Genomic DNA, 18,473 nt, shown 5'->3' with positions numbered 1-18,473 from the left:
GTGTCGATATCGATGTAAATGTAAATCATTATGGTCGATCGCAGCATCCGTCAGTTACAGACCTTCACGTATCCATTGTCATATCGAATATGTTTTGTTAGTTTATTTGAAACAATTGTGAGAACTTTAGTCAAATCACTGCGAAACCTTTATCGACACGTTTGAAGCTGCGACATTCAAATGGATTTCTGCAGGCGTGAATCAGCGAAAGTTGTCTTTTTAAAGGATATATATATATATATATATATATATATATTATACACACACATGTATACCAAAGACAAAACATCAGAACAGCAATATACTAGTATGACTGATTCGTTCCTATATATATATATATATATATATATATATATATATCTATATATATAGATATATTATATATATATATATATACATATATATATAATATATATATATATATATATATATATATATATATATATATATATATATATATATATATATATATATATATATATATATATATATATATATGTATGTATACACATGTACATGTCACTATAGCCTATTGTCATTTGGTTCAGACAAGAGTTCCGAAAGTGCGCGTTAATGGCACGGCGTCACTCCCGGCTAAAGTACCCTCCATGTAATGACAGTCATTTGACCTTTGACGTAAGATAAGATTTAACTATACAAAGTTTTCTCTTTGACCATTGTAGTAATCTTCCTCCTTTGGCCGATCAGCATTCACGCAATGTGAATAGTTTTCCGCCATTAGTTTTGTAACGCTGTGGAACGCGGAAATGGTCAAACGCTGTGAAGCGGAGTGCGTATGGATTTCATTCTGCAGCGGTGATACGGTCCTTATACTTTTGTTTACTGATGTCACCGCCCACAATTCACAAAGTACAAACTAATGATAAATTCTTCCCTCCTAAGTAATATAAAAGACATTGCATTATACCAATATGTGTTTTATGCACAAATTATCTAAGAACACTTAGAAGTCCGTGATATGAGGATTTTTTTTTTCTCATCGAACATCGAAGGGTTGTGCACTATATTCTCATCTTGCGCACGAATACACTGTCACAGCCGACTCCTCTGGAGCATGACTGACGGCGAGTGTTTACATGACGTCCGGTTATACTGTTCTCTCGACAAACGGTACCGCCTTCGCTTCATGTGATATATTTCTGCTGATCGCAACTTCATCTATCAGACCAGAAGGCTCGTGAACGGGGTCACTTAGTCATAACTATCGCAATTTTTATAGCAAGATACGAAGATGAAGCTTCTTGTAACGGTGTTAACGATGTTAATAGGGGTCCAGGCGGACGTTTACATGCACAACCCAAGGTAAGAGCTCATCAATTTATGCATTTACTCTTAAATTCTGTACCCATGCCAAAGCAAAGTGAGTGAATCACCTAATGGAAATTGCATCGCAATGCTCGCCTGTCCCTCTGGCGTGTTAGTTACTAGTAAGTCGGGTCGGTGTGCCGTGTCCCTTTCGTGTTGCAGGCAATATCGGTTTGTTTCACCATGCAGAAAACACAGCCACTAACCCTTGTTTTGTGCACGCTTCGTTTAGCTATAAATAGTCACCGCTGGATGAGAAGACTACTGCAGTGTATGATGTCACATGCGTACAACAATATAAGGAAAATATAAAGAGAATTTCACAAAATTTCATCTTTTGAAAAAAGTACACATTCCCTTGACTTGTTACTGACATATGTTATGGGTAATATTATTCCCATTGCCTTTAGAAAGAGGCAAGTCAAGTGCTCTTTTATTATGCGAAAAAAGTGAAAATATGCTGAATTTTCTTTACATTTTCTTTATACTGTTGTACTCGTATGACATCACAAGCCATAGTAGTCTCCTCATCCAGTGGTTCCAACACAAAATTTTAAAAATTCATAACTTTTGCATCGATTGTCCAATTTTCCGCAAACTTTCACTAGTGTGTTCTACTGATATTGCTGCATTCTCTCAATCCTTATGTTTATGAAGGTGAACTTGTCCTTTAAGTAATGACTCTGTATTAATCATATATTAATGAATGGTTTCTAAATCCATGTTTACTGGATTCACAAAGCTGGAGTGGAAGTAGTGTTACATAGTCCATAGTGGGTTTAGAAGAGCAAAATAACCTTATAGAAATACAAGAGAACATAAAATAATAGAGCAAATTGAAACAAGATGGTAGCATGAAAAGCATCATCAAATCCTGCTAATTTAAGTAATTTATAGAGGTGCTGTTAAGGTTCCCAAAGATGGGCTTTAAGCACAATTTGGCTCTCTCTGTCATGATCAATGAGGATGTAACAGTAGATTTTATGTGACTGAATTAAGAAAGGAATATTGGTCTCCTTAATGAATGATTTCTACTAATAGTAATATGTGTGTGTCTTTGTAATATGAAGAGATAGACCTCTGACATTACATTTACACACAAAATGAAAAAAAAAAAAACTCTAGTGAACTTGTACTTTGAAATGCAGAAAAATAGAGTATGTGTAATCATAAGATATTTTGAAGAAAGAATTAGAATGTAAATTTCAAATTCAGTATTATACGCAGTGAACATAATACCTCTTTTGGTAAAGAAAACAAATAGAAACTGCCCTATTAGAAGATGAGAACAAATCTAAATGGCACCATTAAAGATTCAAGATTATTCCTCTAAATTCTGATGAATTCAGGAGAAGCTGCATTGTAATTTCTTGAGAGGTTTACAAAGGGCCACAACTATTCACAAAGTATATGCAGGAATAGATGGTTCATGTAGACATTCCACAAATCTTGGCATCTTCACCAAGAATGTCAAATGAAGAAACTTCAGTCATGGACACTTCTCGGGCATTTTAGGATGTTTCAAAAACAAGGGTCATGAGTGAAGTATGTTCTTTGATGAACTGTTGTGCAGTTACTTGTTTACAACAGTCCAAAGAGGTATTACATAAATTTGTATTTCCATACATGATATTCCCGCTCAGCAGCTATCTGCAAACTACTTGTATGTGTTGTTGTTGTTGTTTTTTTTATGGAAAGGGAACTAATCAGAGAAAGGCCTTGTTTTATGCTATAGCCTATCTACTTGTTCATTTGTGTGTGTGTTTGTACATGTGATATACAATAATTCTTTACTTTCAATCTGACTTAGGAAGATGTGTGTAATTTGACACTAATGTGGCACCCTTGGAAAAAAAGTAATACAAAATATTTAATCCCTCAGATATGGTGCAGTTTAAGTTTGATTTTCGAAGAAAAAACGGCACATGGACACATGGGAGGAGGGAGGGGTTGGCATACAAACTGCTTTCATGTTTAAGTCATGAATATGCAAATTTCTGAGACCAGGAAATAAACTATAATTGAATGGTCACCCCAACGCTCATGCCCCAGTACTCCGAAAGAGCTCTTTTTAAACACAAATGTTTTCATTGTTATTGTCTCATTTTCTTTCCTTTTTTCTGAGGATAGAATTTTTTTTCTCTCTTTCTTTTTTTTTTGGTTGTTGGTATAATCGCACAATACATCCTATGGATGATTGCAAATCTGCATGCAGAGATCCGATCTATTTAAGTTTTGTGGTGGATAGAGGGAATGTGAAGAAAAAGGGAGTGTGTGGTTTGTAAAGTGATTGACATACATTGTACATGTTTCAAATGAGATCAAGCATCTAGTGAGCATTGTTCAAGTCATACCCAGTATATATAGTTTGACAGAATCCTGCCAGTTGGAATTTTCATGATATTCATACACTTCTTGTCTCCATGGAAAAGTTTTGGTAGTTGTTACTGCAGTAAAAAAAAAGAAAAAAGAGAAGCTTTATTAACTCATTAAATTAATAGCTTATATATAATCTACGCATACATTCTGCATGAGGGACATACTTTACCATTGGTTGATTATTCTCATTGAAGTATCTAGCCTTAAGTTGTCATGATAGCCGATCCATTCTTTCTTGATTCTGCATCTACATTTTTCTTAATCATATTTTGTCAACATCCTTGTGAAAGTACCTCTTAGTAGTAATGTAAAGCATAACTGGCTCATGTGCTTGATTTCCATGCTGCAGCAGCAACCATGAACAAGGTTTTTGTTGTTGTTGTTGTTGTTGCATCAATTAAGTTTAATGTTAATATTTTATCTTATCACAGAGGGAGTAATAACAGACTTGACGAGAATGGTCGAGAGAGAAACAATGGAAACAGGTGAGAATATAGTGTACTCTTGCACTAAACTTTGGAATTTCATCATATATGTAAATGTCCCTCTTTAAAATCAAGGAATGTCACTAGTCCCCTCCCCCCCCCCCCCAAAAAAAAAAAAACCCAAAAAACAAAACAAAACAAACAAAAAAACAAACAAACCAAAACAGAGAGGTTTTCCTGAGTATGTAGTAGTTATTTTCTGTCATGTTAGTATTGCTCATTAATTCTTGAGTTTTGCATGTTATGTACTACAACTTGTACTTCTACTATTACCGGTACTACCTCTCAGCCTAGACAAAGAAAAATATTAGCATATGCCGAGCAACTTTCTTTTTAGACTTATAATGTGTTTATATGTCTGTGTTTTATTATGTTTTGATTTATTTGTTGTTTTTCTCAATTGATTGAGCAATCAATTTTCACAGGAAAGAAAAACACAAAACCACCAGGCGCTTGAAATTTACAGGAAGTTGAATGTTTGAAGAAGAAGCAATGTTTTAGCAGGATGTTTTCATGGCATTTTTACAGCTGTGTCATGCTGAATAAAAGAAACACACACACAAACAAAATGTTGCTAGACATTAAGTGTTGAACATTTAATTCATGGTTGTATAAACTTTAGTGCTGCCTGCCTCTTTTTGTAGATGTCCTGGCAAAGGTGTAAATGAACTTCACATGAGAATATTTATAGCTCTTTCGATTTTATGCCCACTGATCTGACATATGATGACACGCACCACATGTACATTATTGATTAGATGACCATGTTTGTTTGAATTCTTTTGTTTTGTTTTCAAATTGATGTAAAGACTATGACTTTTGTAGTCAGAAATCTCACTAGCAATGCATTGTCCTGTGTATAAAGTAGAGCTGTGTGTGTTACTGGGTAGTTGTTTGGGAAGAACAGTATTTAACAATTTTTTTTTTTCAGGTTTTATCTCTTGTAACTAGTCTACAACTTGGTATCTGGTGATTATCTGTAGCATAATTCATCAGATGAAGTAAATTTCAAATGGTATTCCTGGAAACAAAGTGTCCTAAAAGTGAAATGTGTTGGTGCTTTGCAATTCAGTGAAAAGATTTGACATGAAAATTGTATTGGTCTTTTTTTTTCCCAGAATGTTTGACTCTCAAAACAACAACAGAGGGGGCTACAACGTAGGAAGCTTATACTACTCAGCAGGCTCAGTTCTGCCCATTGAATGGTGAGTAAACCAAACTTTGTAAATATGATTAACCCCAGTACACATGTATGTACTGAGTCGACAAGAAGTGCGGGTAGAGCAGGTGAACCTAGCATTTCCAAATGCTTTTTCATTGGAGAAAATAGTCTAGCTGCCAGCCTTCAAGATTTTACTGAGTTTTTTCATCATAATGTTATTTTCTGGTGTACCTGGAGGTCTACTTGGAGTGTACTGGGTGAACATTTCTCAAGTGAGCTTAAGGTGGATTTGTTTACTCATAATGTTCACTTTAATTCACAATTTGAATTCCATTTTTTTGTAGTCTGCCTGATGATTTTTTTTTTTTACTTTTTCCTTCCTTCCCATTTTCACCTAGTCTATTCCTTGGTCAGAGTCATCCTTAAATAGACCTCAGCTTGTCCTATCACTCATTTCCTGTGTACCCTGTATATGGACTTGATCATAGTTTGTTTCCTGAATCAAGCTATTGATTGCACTATTTATCTTTTGTGTACCTTTCTTGTGTTCAACTTATCATCTACAATGTATCCTCTTACTTTCCGAGCCAGAAATTAACTGTCTGTGTTTAAACCAGCTTGTCGATTTGTGATGTCATCAAGATACCAGCCATTTGATTACATGTAGGACCTTGTAGACATGCGGCAGTGATTACAGTTCATCTGGGCCCAAAGAGTTAAAATTGATTATGTAGTTGATTTCAACTGTAAGTCTATGGCAGCCTATGTGGTAAGGAAATTGAAAGTCGATTTTATCTTTTGATAAAACAGGCCCTGCAGTGATTATGTAGTACCAAATTTTTGATTTTCTTTTTCCAACCTAGATATTTTGTCCTATGTCTGTAGGATGTTGATTCAGAAGGAATTGTACATTGATAGGAAATGCAAATTGATGAACCCATTCTCTGATTCTGTGCACTTGATATAGCTGAGTTTTGGCCACAGACTTGAAGACATCGAGTCCACAATGAAGCAAGGAAGTGTAGATAAGTTCCTGCCCCTCAGCGTGTCTAGGACCCAGATTTCAGTCAGGAGAGTTGTAATATTGTGACTGTGTGGCTGTTCACCCCATGTGGTTTAGTCGTTCAATACATTACGGGCCATAGGTTGCATGGTTCATCTGTATGTTTGTGTTCCGCAATGCAAATACATGTAGTAAGCTCTGCCTTTTGGTCGTGCCACAGATTGTAAAGAAATTATGACATCAGAGGTGAAATTGATGTGGGTTGTGCACAGAAGACTGCATTAATAGAGCAGGCTTGATGTATGCTTGTATGTGAGTGCACATATACCTTCGTGCCCAGCACAATTCGGACTTTGGGTCTGTGTGCATGTGTGTCTTTATGTAAAAAACTGCAAAAGCAGAATTTAAAGAAGAAGAAGATCATTGCTGAGATATAGTCTTTATTTCTAAGAGTGTCATATACATTGTGTATTAAAGGGATGGTACAGTATTGGTGGAGATGAGAATTGGGCTTTTAACTTTTTGATACCAGGAAAACACTTATGATATAGTACAGAATATACCATTTTAAAAGGAATTCAAAGTTTATTTGATGAAAATCAGGTTCGGAATGACTGAAACATCCAAAAACAAAGTAAAACAATGCGATCGTAATAAAGTGTGGGTCCCACACTTTATTAGAATCGCTCTTTTTTGGATATCTCAGCCATTTCAAAACCAATTTTCATCAAATAAATGCTGAATTCCTCATAGAATTACATGTTCTTTCATATTTCATAAGAGGTTTGTCATTATCTCACCTAAAAATGCTAGAAACCTGAAATTAGGTCTCAACCAAAACTATACGATCCCTTTAATGTGTGTGTGTCTACTCACACGTATCAAATGTACATTTTGTATGTGTATATGTATTCATGGATATGTTTGGGCAAAATGTTTAAAAGCTTGTCACAGTGGAAGCTAGTTATAATACTTCAGGAATATCATTCCCCTTTCTGTCCCAAATGTCTAATGCACAAAGCACCACAAATTGCCAGACAATATTGGAGAGAAGAAATGTTGTAGCTGACTATTGATCACTTGTAACATACGGGTATGCAGGCATTAATTGGTTGTTTAGTTGTTTGCTTTTGATTTCAATTCTTGCTTGGCTTTTTTCCAGAGTAGTTTGCATTTCACCTTGATGAACTACCGGTGGTATACATGAAAACAGTCCAAATTCCATAGAGAGCAAGACACTTAAATTGCCATTTTTGTTGTTGTTGCACATTTTGAACCTTAAATCGTTGTCAGAAAATTAAATAATGTGTTGTGTTTTTCGTACAAATAACTTGTAGCTTGTCAATCACAGCAAACACTGAGTCCCTCTAACTTGCCCACTTTCTGTCTCTTTGTGTCTCTCTGTCCCATGTTGTCTCTACAGGACCAACCAGCACAGCTGTGGAGACCCGAACTCCCACTGTGAGCTCGTCATCCAGTACATGTGTGGAGAATGGGTCAGGGATGGAACAACCACCACGTAAGTAGTGTGGGACTGTATGCCTTTTGCATCATTCATAGTCAGTGCATTAATCAGAGCGTCTCATTCCAATTTTCTTGGAATTTGTTTTCTAATTGCTTATAATGTAGCTGTTTTCCCTGTCAGTTAAATTCATTGTTATTATTATTATTATTACTTTTTTTTTTTGGGGGGGGGGGCTGTGCTCATAGGTTTGTCTGTGTAAAGAGCTTGAATGCAAATTTAACTTTTTGAATGCCGTTTGTTATCAAACTAAGACATATATGTATGTCAACAACAAAAATACAGCTTATTATTGACATTGGAGACCATCACATTATGCTTGGATTATAAGAATTTTCTGACTTTAATGAGTCATGGTACAATGTATTGTCTTTTAGAATGTACATTGCAAGTTGTAGTAGTGTGATAGCTGTATTCATCATACCGACAGCTGTGCCCGCTCTTGATCAGCATATCTTTGTTCGTGCTCCAGTGAGTAAAATAGAGGTTCATGTCAGGATATTCATTGACACTCAGTCTGATGCATAGGTCTGTTGAAGATTTGTTATGATAATTAAATGCCTTGCCTTGTTTTAAGTGCATGTTTTAACATTTATTTTCTTCTCTTCCTATGCAGAACTATCCCAGAGAATCCAAATCAGTGCTATAACTACGACTGCAACACGGACATCCGATACGGAATGAACGAAAACTTTGACTACTACCTCAACTGTAAACTCAGACAACGGCAAGCAAACCTCTTTACTGCAGATCAGGTCAGGAAAAGCTCATTTTTCTTTAACCTTCTCTCATTGAGAATGAGAACTTTGGGAAGATTTTTATATGACATTCTCTGAAAAAGTGTTTTAAGTATATTAATTAACTGTAAAGGAGGCATGCTCTAAGGGGAATCAGTCAGGATGCTGTAGAGGTTTGCAATCAATGCATGTGTGAGAGAAGGTTTTAGAATACCTATCAAAGAAAACCTTAGGCTAGGGGGGAGGTAATTAAAAAAGGTTTTATTCCAATAATTGAACAGTGTTCTTTATTGGAAAATATATTGTGGTAACAAATTAATTAAAAAGTCAAATTATTGTCTGCTGCTTGACATGAGGATTATGGAACAGAATTGGTTTATAAAGAAAGAAAATATGAAAGTGATGCCATAATTTTCTAATCAATCTCTACCTGTTTGTTGGCGTGACATCCTTTTTCTATCAAGAATTTCTATCAAGAACTTTACATTGCCAAATATCACCTTGCAAAGAAAATTTCATGGAAAATTTATCATCTTATTAAGACTTATACTGTTGAGAATGTTTAGCATCATTTTGTCTTATTTTGCTGTTTTCCCATATAAATTCTTTCTTGTTTGATTTAGAACTTGAAAGGGCAGACTGCAAAGTACACCAGGCAGAACCCACAGGGAACAAGAAGGGGCTACGAGTGTCCGGAGGAGCGTGACTATTACCCCTACTGGGGTCCGTCTCCATGGATGGTAGGTTGTGTTATTGGTTGCTAGTGGCAAGGAAAATATCTATTACATGTAGAGTGTAAAGTCTAGATTTCCTTCAAATATTTCAAATAGCCAAGAACTTGTTATATAGTAATGGCTCAAACCTCTTCTCTCATCTAGATATGATATGCTACAGTGCGCTCCCATGATAACAAACACTATTATAATAAATTCTCATTACAGTGAAGTAAAAATTCAGGCCCCAAAATGATCTCATCTATATGAATTTATGTTTCTCTGTTCGGCTCTAACAAAATTTCATTATGATAAAGAACACTGCTGGTCCCAAGGACTTCAAACTTTATTTGAAAAAGAAAATTGGACAGTGTCACTCTTCGTATTTTCCTAGTCAAATTAGAAATATTTTGAAGCTTCTTCAATCTGTGACATTTCCTTCTCCATTGGTCATATTGACCTGTTGAGACAGAGTCCCGAGTATACTTGGGCAGGTGTCTATGGATATGCATGTTGTAGCAAAATCAGGCCATCGTCAACGTGTTAAGATGAGTTAGAATGTGATAGAGAAGATGTAGTTAAACCCTCTGAGAGTCCATGACTCAAAGTATATATATAGCATATTATGCTTTCCATTTGCAAATGGAGATGAGCGAGTTACTTATCTGATGAATGCAGGACATTGCTGTGCTGACCAATGACCCGACTCGATGTGAGTATTACCAGACGGAGAGTCAGAATGTGAAGTCACGCTGGGCCTGTGACCTGCCTTTCAGCTACCTGCAGGAGAACATTAATGCCAACCGCAACAATCCAGTCATCCCTAACACCAAGGAAGAGTGTGAGGTGAGCCATTGGTTACCGTAGCAACAGATCCCCACCCCTTATCAGAGGAGCTCATTATTTTTTTTTTTTCGCTCTTAATGTTTGTCAAAGACGAAAAAGATAAATTTTATAATATTTAATTCAAGTCCCTTCTCTCCACTTCCATGAAAACTACATTGTCATGAACTGAAATGCTTGTTTCATGATTTCATCTTCTCTTTACTGAATCGAGCTTATGTTTTGTCACATCATAAAAACTCTTTGGTTGTGTTTGCATGCCAAAGTGTCAAGATTCTCCAACGTCTGATGCGTTGTTAAGAATCTCTCTAATACCTCTTTTTCCCCTCCTCCTTTGGTCCTGTCTCCTACTCTCATATCTCTCACATCCAGGCCGTGACTATCGAGAATGCGGCGGGCGGGAACAGCACCCGTGGCGTGTGGAAGGAATTCCCCTCCTTCAACATCTCTGCCCCCATCTGCCGCGAGAACCACTGGAGCCGTGACAATCACCTGGGCAACGGGGTCAACGGTCAGCCAAACAACCTCAACTGGACGATACCCAACACCATCAATGAGAACTGTGTCGTGCGTCTCAGGTGGGTACAGGGCCCTTGAAAGCAGGTCATCCGTGACCCAAATGTTATTGATGACCTCAAAAGCATTGATTGATTCTTGATAAACTTTCTTCTTCATTCATTATTGATTAGTGCAATAGTGATGTCTGACAAATTGTAGCATATATATGCTCATTTTGGACATGTATGTTGTGGCTATTGTAATTTTTCTTTCTCTTTTATTATTATTGTGTTGTTCTCATCGTCAGTACATTGACAACAAAATATACCATGAAATTTTTCATACATAATGCATATTACTTCAGAGAGATTAAAAAACAAAATCAAACCAGAAAAAAATAGTCAGAAGTTTGAGAAAATACTCATATGTAGTAACAGAAGAGGTGAGATATTTAATCCACATGTGAGAAATGTATTTCATAATGGATAAGTGGAATAATTGATACAACAAACATACAGATCGCAAATATATTTTTGTCCCTTGCTCCTTGGCAGGTACAACATCTCCACAGGAGAATACCCTGGTTGGGACGGTACAGTCACAGCAGAACTGAATGCCCAAGGCAACCAGGACAGCCCACTGGACGTTTTCTCAAAGTGAGTTTCCTCATTTCTATGTCCCGCCTTTATGCAATATGCTTAAATCTTCAATGGAAGGTTAGTGGTCCAAGTGTCTGTCATTAATCAGGTACATGTAGCAATCTCTCATACCATTGTCAGAGAGAGATCAAATCATATAGAGGACTATAGAGGTTACATCACACTGGATTATCTGTAGTAAAATTAGTCCTTGTCAAATGTGAAGCAAAGATATATTAGCTTGAGTTTGAATTTTGTGGGAAGGTTAAGTCGTGAAGCATTGATTCTCAAATGGTATGTAAATGAGATCACTCATTCCATGAAATTTAAAGCGTATATAAAGTCTCCTACCTAAAGCCGCATGCAGTTCCCCCTCTTCTGTTGAAAAACCATGCCAGTACATTCTAGTTGGACCTCACAATTTTTGCAGTAGCACAGGTGACGTAAAGGTAACTGTTGCATTATTTTTGGTTATCAGGTATGGTCTGACCGAAGACGAGGCAGATGACAGGGGTTACGTCTTTGAGAACAACCCCAACGTGCAGATGTTCACCGATGCCCCTAACGGGGACAACTTCAACTTGCAGCTGGCGATAAACACAGCTCAGTTGGGAAGGACATTCCAGGACAGGTGAGAATCCATCTGCACAAAGACATAAGATTTTCCTGTCATTAATGTGGGGAATTTTTACTTTGAATTGTTTGTGCAAACTTGTGTCCTGATGTCTTTCATTCTGTCCGATGCTTTGCCCATGAATGCACTCAGAAAGTTGGTTGTGGAAAATGTGAGCATAAAAGTGAAGTCTAAATCTTGCATATCTCAGGGAAGTTCCCATTAGTTCGTGTATTTATCAATGATCCATCAGACATTGTTGAGAACGAGGCCAAAGCTTTCACTGTGTGTTTTGGATGGAGGTGGGTGTATAGTTCACTATGTCATCGTATTTAGTCCATGAAGGAAACTGCCTTGTACACGTATAGGAAGGATTGCTATTTCTACTTTTTGCATTGAAGAAAGAAGGCTGTAAATAAGAAATCAATTATTGCTATCATCATCATTGCGACTTTGAATTCTTTTATACTTTTTACACTTTTATGTTTCACTATAGAAGAGAAGAACATTCTATATATTCTCATTAATATTTGAAAAATGGATACTTCAGTACATTAGTTTATTTTACATCTGTAAAGATGCCAAGGATTGGGAATGGATAATATGTATATAATTCACCCCCTATTATAAAACTAATATCACAACATTTTTCATTTCATCTAACGGAATCCTCCACCTTCATTAAAATCATACTGATACATATTTGTGAGGCAAATTGCCCTTGGCTATGGCAGGACTGTAGTAGAACCCAAAACAACCAACCAACAACCAATCGTGAATTCCACGGCTCATATTTTGCAGGTCACACACCTTTGCCATCCGGGCGCCTCCACCCGAGGTCGGTGAGAACAAGGTGCACAACCTCAATGTGCGAGGAAAACGAGGGAACATTGTGCAGGTCTTCCCAGCAGTGGAGTACGACTTTGTCCCCAACGAGCTCGCGGTCATGCCCGGGGAATTCATCCATGTGCAGTAAGTTGCTTGTAATCACATGGCGCAGGTCTGTGTTGCAAAAAGTTGTAGCCTTATGTCTGCCTGATGGAATTTGTGGGATGTGAAAGTACTTGCAGTAAAAAATCAGAACAATTCTGATACTCTTTAAAAATTGTCTGAAGTGCATCAATCTGTGAGCATTACAATAATAATGATAATAATAAATATCATTTATAAAGCACTTATTACAATGTTTCTAAGCGCTGAGCGTCTCAAAGAAAAAATTAGAAAAGAGAAATTCAGTCATGGATTAGATACAAATTGTAGTACCATGGAACACAATACAAAGTACATAGAATACACATTGTAAGTCATAACTTATAGAATGATTGTAACACACACATATATATATATATATATATATATATATATATATATATATATATATATATATATATATATATATATATATATATATATATATATATATATATATATAATAAATCAATACAAATTACATGACATGTGAGAACAGATGAATTTGAAACAATACGTACGAAGTGTGAAACAGTCTGAGATGCAAGTTTTTGGCAGAGTAAAAAGAATCTGAAATCAGATTAAACTCTAAACTCTCACATCTCCTGATGTTCAAAGCAGAAGACAAGGTAACCTAGTCCTGTGGACTGTAGAGTTAAAGAAACAAGATACTCTAGTTTTAACTTGATATTGGTATTAATCTTATGAAATGGTACATGGAATGTATTCTTAACTCACTAGACAGGATGATTAATTTGTTTTGTTTGGGGTTGCTTAAATCATGAAGGAAAGTTCAGTCCAGACATTACGGGTAACTCGTTGAGGATGTGTTGATTTTGCTACAACACACATTTCCTATAGACATTTCCCTGAGTATACTCGGGACTCGTCCTCAACGGGCTAAAGCATTTGATACAGGGCTAGCATGTGATTTTGTTTATCTATTTGTGTCTTTTCTGTAGGGCAATTTATAGTAAGTGTGCATTCTAAGTCTATGATCATTAAGTGTACAGTCTAATATGCCCCTGTATCAAGATTCAACTCATTTCTCTTTACCACTAAGATTCACTGGCTCCAACTCCAACCCCAACAACAATGACGGTCAGGGGCGCCAGGGTACTGACCGCAGCAACATCGCCCTGCTCAGGGACCAGAACTACCCCGAAGGGACCGGCGCCTACTATCAGCCCAATGGCATGACTGGTCAGTATGGTAACAGCTACCCGCAGGACATCAGGAATGCCTCCTTCCTCGGATTAACTCAGCAGGATCTGATTGACCTGGCCGTTTTACAACCAGGTAAGAGAATAGTGCATCAGTACACTTAGATGCAAACAATAAAGAAACATTACAAGGACATCGATAGTGATGGACAGCGATTTCTGTTGCATACAGAGTTCCATAGATTAAGAGTAACTACTTGAAATGTTGTGGCTTCTCTACAATCCTGTTGCACTTAAAAAACTTGATTATAATGAGCTTTCATATAATTATGTACCACTTTAATTAAGGTAGATTCTGTTGACCTTATTTTCCATTACTGTGTTTAGTTATCTCTTTTTTTTTTAAACCTGTTAAAGACTAATCCCAACTATACTGGAGCAAGTGTCTATGGGAAATATGTGTTTTAGCAAAATCAGCTTGTCCTCAAGGGGTTAATTAGTTTACATCAAGGTACCAGTTGTATTGAGGTAAAATCAGTCATATCATTGTCAAGATTTCTCTGTAATATAATTTTTGGATGATGTGGCTGAACATGATAGCAAATTGTATTATTGCATTTGGATTGCCAGTATGAATTATATCATGAATTAAAAGTGAGTGGTTTGAAATTTTACCACCAGCATATCTCGATATTAACTCCTCCTCCGTTTCCCACGCCCTCTGCCCCCCTCCTTCCAGGCCAGTTCCGAGGAGAGATGTCGGAGCTGGATGATGCGGGCACCTACTATGATTCGGGCCCCAGGAAGATCACCATGCCCGGCACGGCCCACTACATGTGTACGAGGAACAACAACTTTTCCAACCGCAGCCAAAAGGGACGTATCGTCTCCAGCATCGAGCAGGTCAACTACACCCCGATCGGCTACAGGGGAGGCAACGTTACAACTGGACACAGGTGTGTTTTGAAGGGAGAGGTGGAATGAGTGGAACAGAAATTGTCAATTCATTGGACCCTCAACCCTCCCATACAGAATGCAAATGTTACACAATTGTAATGTGCTATGTCATGAAACTATATATTCTGCAAAGTGGCTATGTTTTTTGATGAATGTGGCTTCATATAATCTTCGTCCAGCAGAATATCAACAATTTGTTGATGTACTGTATACGGCAGATAGATATTTCACCAGGTTTTTAGTTATGTGAAATTTTGCAAGTCGGATGCTATTCGCAAACTTAAAAACACAACAAAATATTATCTCTGATTGCGACATGAATGGGATGTGCATGCACACACTTTTCTGTTCAGTACTGTACTCAACAGTTGCAAATTTAACCACTCTTAAAAATGTCAGGAAGTCCGTATTTGGGAAAAATTAGACTTGCTAAATATATGGCATATACAGTACATGGCATCACAAACCACAGTCTTTATAGTGTCATCTCAAGTGTTTGATACTTTCCTAAGTTCTGTCAAGAACAGGTTGCCGGCATAACTATTTCTTTGCTTTTCATCACTTTATCTAGTTCAAGGGATGATCATAAAAACCGAATCTGTGTTGTAACCATATGTGACAAAACTTCCCCCTATTCAAAAGAGCTATCTGTAGATGGCATTAGTTTGCCTTGACATAGATCTACCCAAATATTTTACAATGTTCGATATTTTACTTGCAGTCTAAAGATCAGAGTCATTTGAATGTTTGGCTTCAGTTTGCTTGAAGTAAAAGGTGATTTAAGGACATAATGAGAAAATGGGACAAGCATACTATCATTTGCTAATTTGTCACAAACTTTTTTTGGTAATTAAGTGTGAAATGACTCTGGACTTTATAATCACCTCAACTTCGACATAGTTTTAACTTTAATTTTCACTCTTTCTTTATGCCATTGGATTTGTAGAATTGGATGTATGATTTGTGGAGTCACCATCTTTTTATTTCCTACTATACAGTGAGCTGAACTTCCGCATTGGCACCCTGGATCACTTAGAGGACATCAAGATTTTGGAGTGGACACCAAACCAGGGCCGCTGGGAGATCGAGAACAAAGGTGGCAACCCCGATGACCTGCCAGGCCAGAAGATCGAGAGCAACTTCATCACCGTGTACCCGACCACCAAGTTCACAGCCAACGATGAGAAGTTCACACTCAATCTCTACCTGAACGGCTCCACGACGGACAACCTAGAGATGTACCGCGCTGATCCTGACACCTTCACGACCTGGGAAAAGGTTGAGTACACAAAGCAGGGTAATGCCCTCGCTATTGAGACCGACAGCGGCGGCACGTACGTCGTCACCGGCTCCACGAATGCCGGCACAATCGCCGGCGCTGTGATTGGCTGCCTGATTGCGGTGGTGCTGATTGTTGGCGCCATTGTCTACTTCAGGATGCACCCTGACAAACTCTCAGGGCTTACCAAAACTGGCCAGGTTTAAGTGGGCTCAAGGTGGCACCTAGGGGCCTCTTTTGATTTCATTTCAGTTAGGCTCTCTGAATGTTAGACCCAATGTCAGGATTTTACCAGTGCAACTTGAATCACGGAAGCCGCATTTTGTTATACGATCATGAAACATTTATCAAGTGACCATGTATGACCAGCTGCAATTCTTTTGTTTTGATGGTGTGTGATAAATTATGAGAGTATAACTTGTGAGTCTTCTTTTTGTTGTTGTTTACAAATGAACTTTAACATGACTGAAGAATCCAAGACATGATATGGAATGTACTGTGATGCACTAATTATGTTGTATGACCTACATGTATGTCAAGGTGGGTATTGTTCAGCTAATGAGCAACAATTTCTGTCCCCATATGAAGTATTAGTAGGTACTTTCACCATACACAAAAAGTGAGGACAAGATGCATCAGTTTCATCCTGTTTCTTTTGCCATAGACATATGTACAATAAGATGTATATAACATTTCTATAATTCAACACTGTGGTACAAGTTTATACATATTTATTCTATACTGTTTCTTCATGATACATTTACTACAAAATGTTAATAACATATAGCTGCAAGACCATTATGATGACGTGTAATAATATCAGATAATGCAGATGGTATTGAGATTGAGAGATTGAAAGATTGAGAGATGAAAGCTCCAGAAAAAGATAACGCTGCACTGAAGTAACAGGTTGCTGAAAATTGCAGAAACACACTAGAGAGTTACGACCATTTGCTTGTCAGCTTGCAGTGTTTCTTTTTGCCCTTCAAAATGGCTTTTTCCTCCTTAGTGTGGTATTCCATGTTAAAACCATCTCATTTCTTTGATTAAAAAAAACACTAAGAATTTTTTGTTTGATTGTATGAAGTTAACCTGCGTGTTATGAGGAATAAAGAGACTTTATCATTGGTTGCAGAGAATTACACAAAAAACTTTCCTTTCATGCAACTCTGAAAGTAGGGGCATTTTATGCTTCAAAGTGCATTTATACGCACTTCACAAATACAAACAAAGGAAAGAATACCTGGTATTCTGGCAATGTGTTTGTGAGTAGTGATGTAACCAAGACACAAATAGACAACTCATTTGACATCATCCATGGCATGCAGGTTAACCCATTTTATAACACATCAGAATCCTTTTAATGACTTTACAGAGTACACATCAGCTTACAGTAAGTGATGGGTTAAAGAGCTTCACTGACAGGCAAATGATCTTTTCCCAACCTCTAACGAATTTGCTCTAGTGTGCATCTGTGTTCCTCTTATTTCACCATCGTAAGAACTTTGCTTTGCTCAAAATGACATTCCCTGTGAGACAAAGTTCCCTTGTAGATCAAATTGAAATGCATTTGATCATCATTTGATCTGTTTTGTATCTTCACAATTTGTGCACACACGGTGTGTGTAGCTCAGCAGATTGCAAGCACATAATTCCTCTTGTAGCCAAGTACTAAATTCGACCATATAGCATTGATTTCATGTGTGTCTATCTGTTATGGATTACCATTGTCTTTCTCTTAGCTCAGTTCATCTAAATTGGAAAAGAAATGTCAATGTTTTCATTGACAGAGTAATCAAAATTAATTACTCTTTCAGTGTTCATCTGATGCAAGATTTATGATAATGTCTGGGCAATTCAAGATTTGTCTTTCTGTACGTGCCTCACCAGTGTAAAATATGATCTGATGGCCTGGCATGCATGTTAATTGAAAAAAAAAAAGAATATTCATGGCTTCAGTGAGTGTGCGACATTTGTTATATGAAAGGATACCGAAAGTGCCTACAGAAAAAAAAAAAAATTTTGATCAGATGACCAATGGGCATTTGATCAAAGGATTTTGAACTAGGATTTTACCAGGAGATGTTGATTTTATGCAATTTTTTTATCAGAACATTTTCTGAGTATTCCAAAGGGAGCCAATGCTCTAGTGTGTTTGTGCAGAAGAAGAGAAAAAGTACTAAGAG

General features: G+C 37.1%; 1 protein-coding gene across 1 annotated transcript; it reads left to right on the top strand.

Annotated features, from left to right (window-relative positions):
* The first annotated feature begins 1,157 nt into the window (after positions 1-1,157).
* LOC140239318 (protein DD3-3-like) lies at positions 1,158-17,243 on the top strand. The gene is made up of 14 exons (XM_072319192.1): positions 1,158-1,323; positions 4,137-4,190; positions 5,309-5,395; positions 7,779-7,874; positions 8,494-8,632; positions 9,238-9,354; positions 10,006-10,173; positions 10,543-10,748; positions 11,223-11,324; positions 11,785-11,937; positions 12,721-12,891; positions 13,952-14,187; positions 14,791-15,007; positions 16,007-17,243. Exons 1-14 carry the CDS (start codon positions 1,253-1,255, stop codon positions 16,491-16,493), a joined length of 2,304 nt encoding a protein of 767 aa, XP_072175293.1. The 5' UTR covers positions 1,158-1,252; the 3' UTR covers positions 16,494-17,243.
* Positions 17,244-18,473: the final 1,230 nt, after the last annotated feature.

This window comes from Diadema setosum, chromosome 2, assembly GCF_964275005.1.
Source record: "Diadema setosum chromosome 2, eeDiaSeto1, whole genome shotgun sequence".
Classification (NCBI taxonomy): Eukaryota; Metazoa; Echinodermata; class Echinoidea; order Diadematoida; family Diadematidae; genus Diadema; species Diadema setosum.
The sequence above is the reverse complement of the archived record's forward strand: the minus strand, read 5'-3'. Positions and strand labels throughout refer to the sequence as shown.

Excerpts from the sequence above, each read along its gene's own strand:
- LOC140239318 (XM_072319192.1), top strand. The coding sequence starts at position 1,253 with ATGAAGCTTCTTGTAACGGTGTTAACGATGTTAATAGGGGTCCAGGCG. Across the intron at positions 9,355-10,005 it reads GGGGTCCGTCTCCATGGATG|GACATTGCTGTGCTGACCAA; the intron begins GTAGGTTGTGTT and ends TGATGAATGCAG. Across the intron at positions 14,188-14,790 it reads CCTGGCCGTTTTACAACCAG|GCCAGTTCCGAGGAGAGATG; the intron begins GTAAGAGAATAG and ends CCCTCCTTCCAG.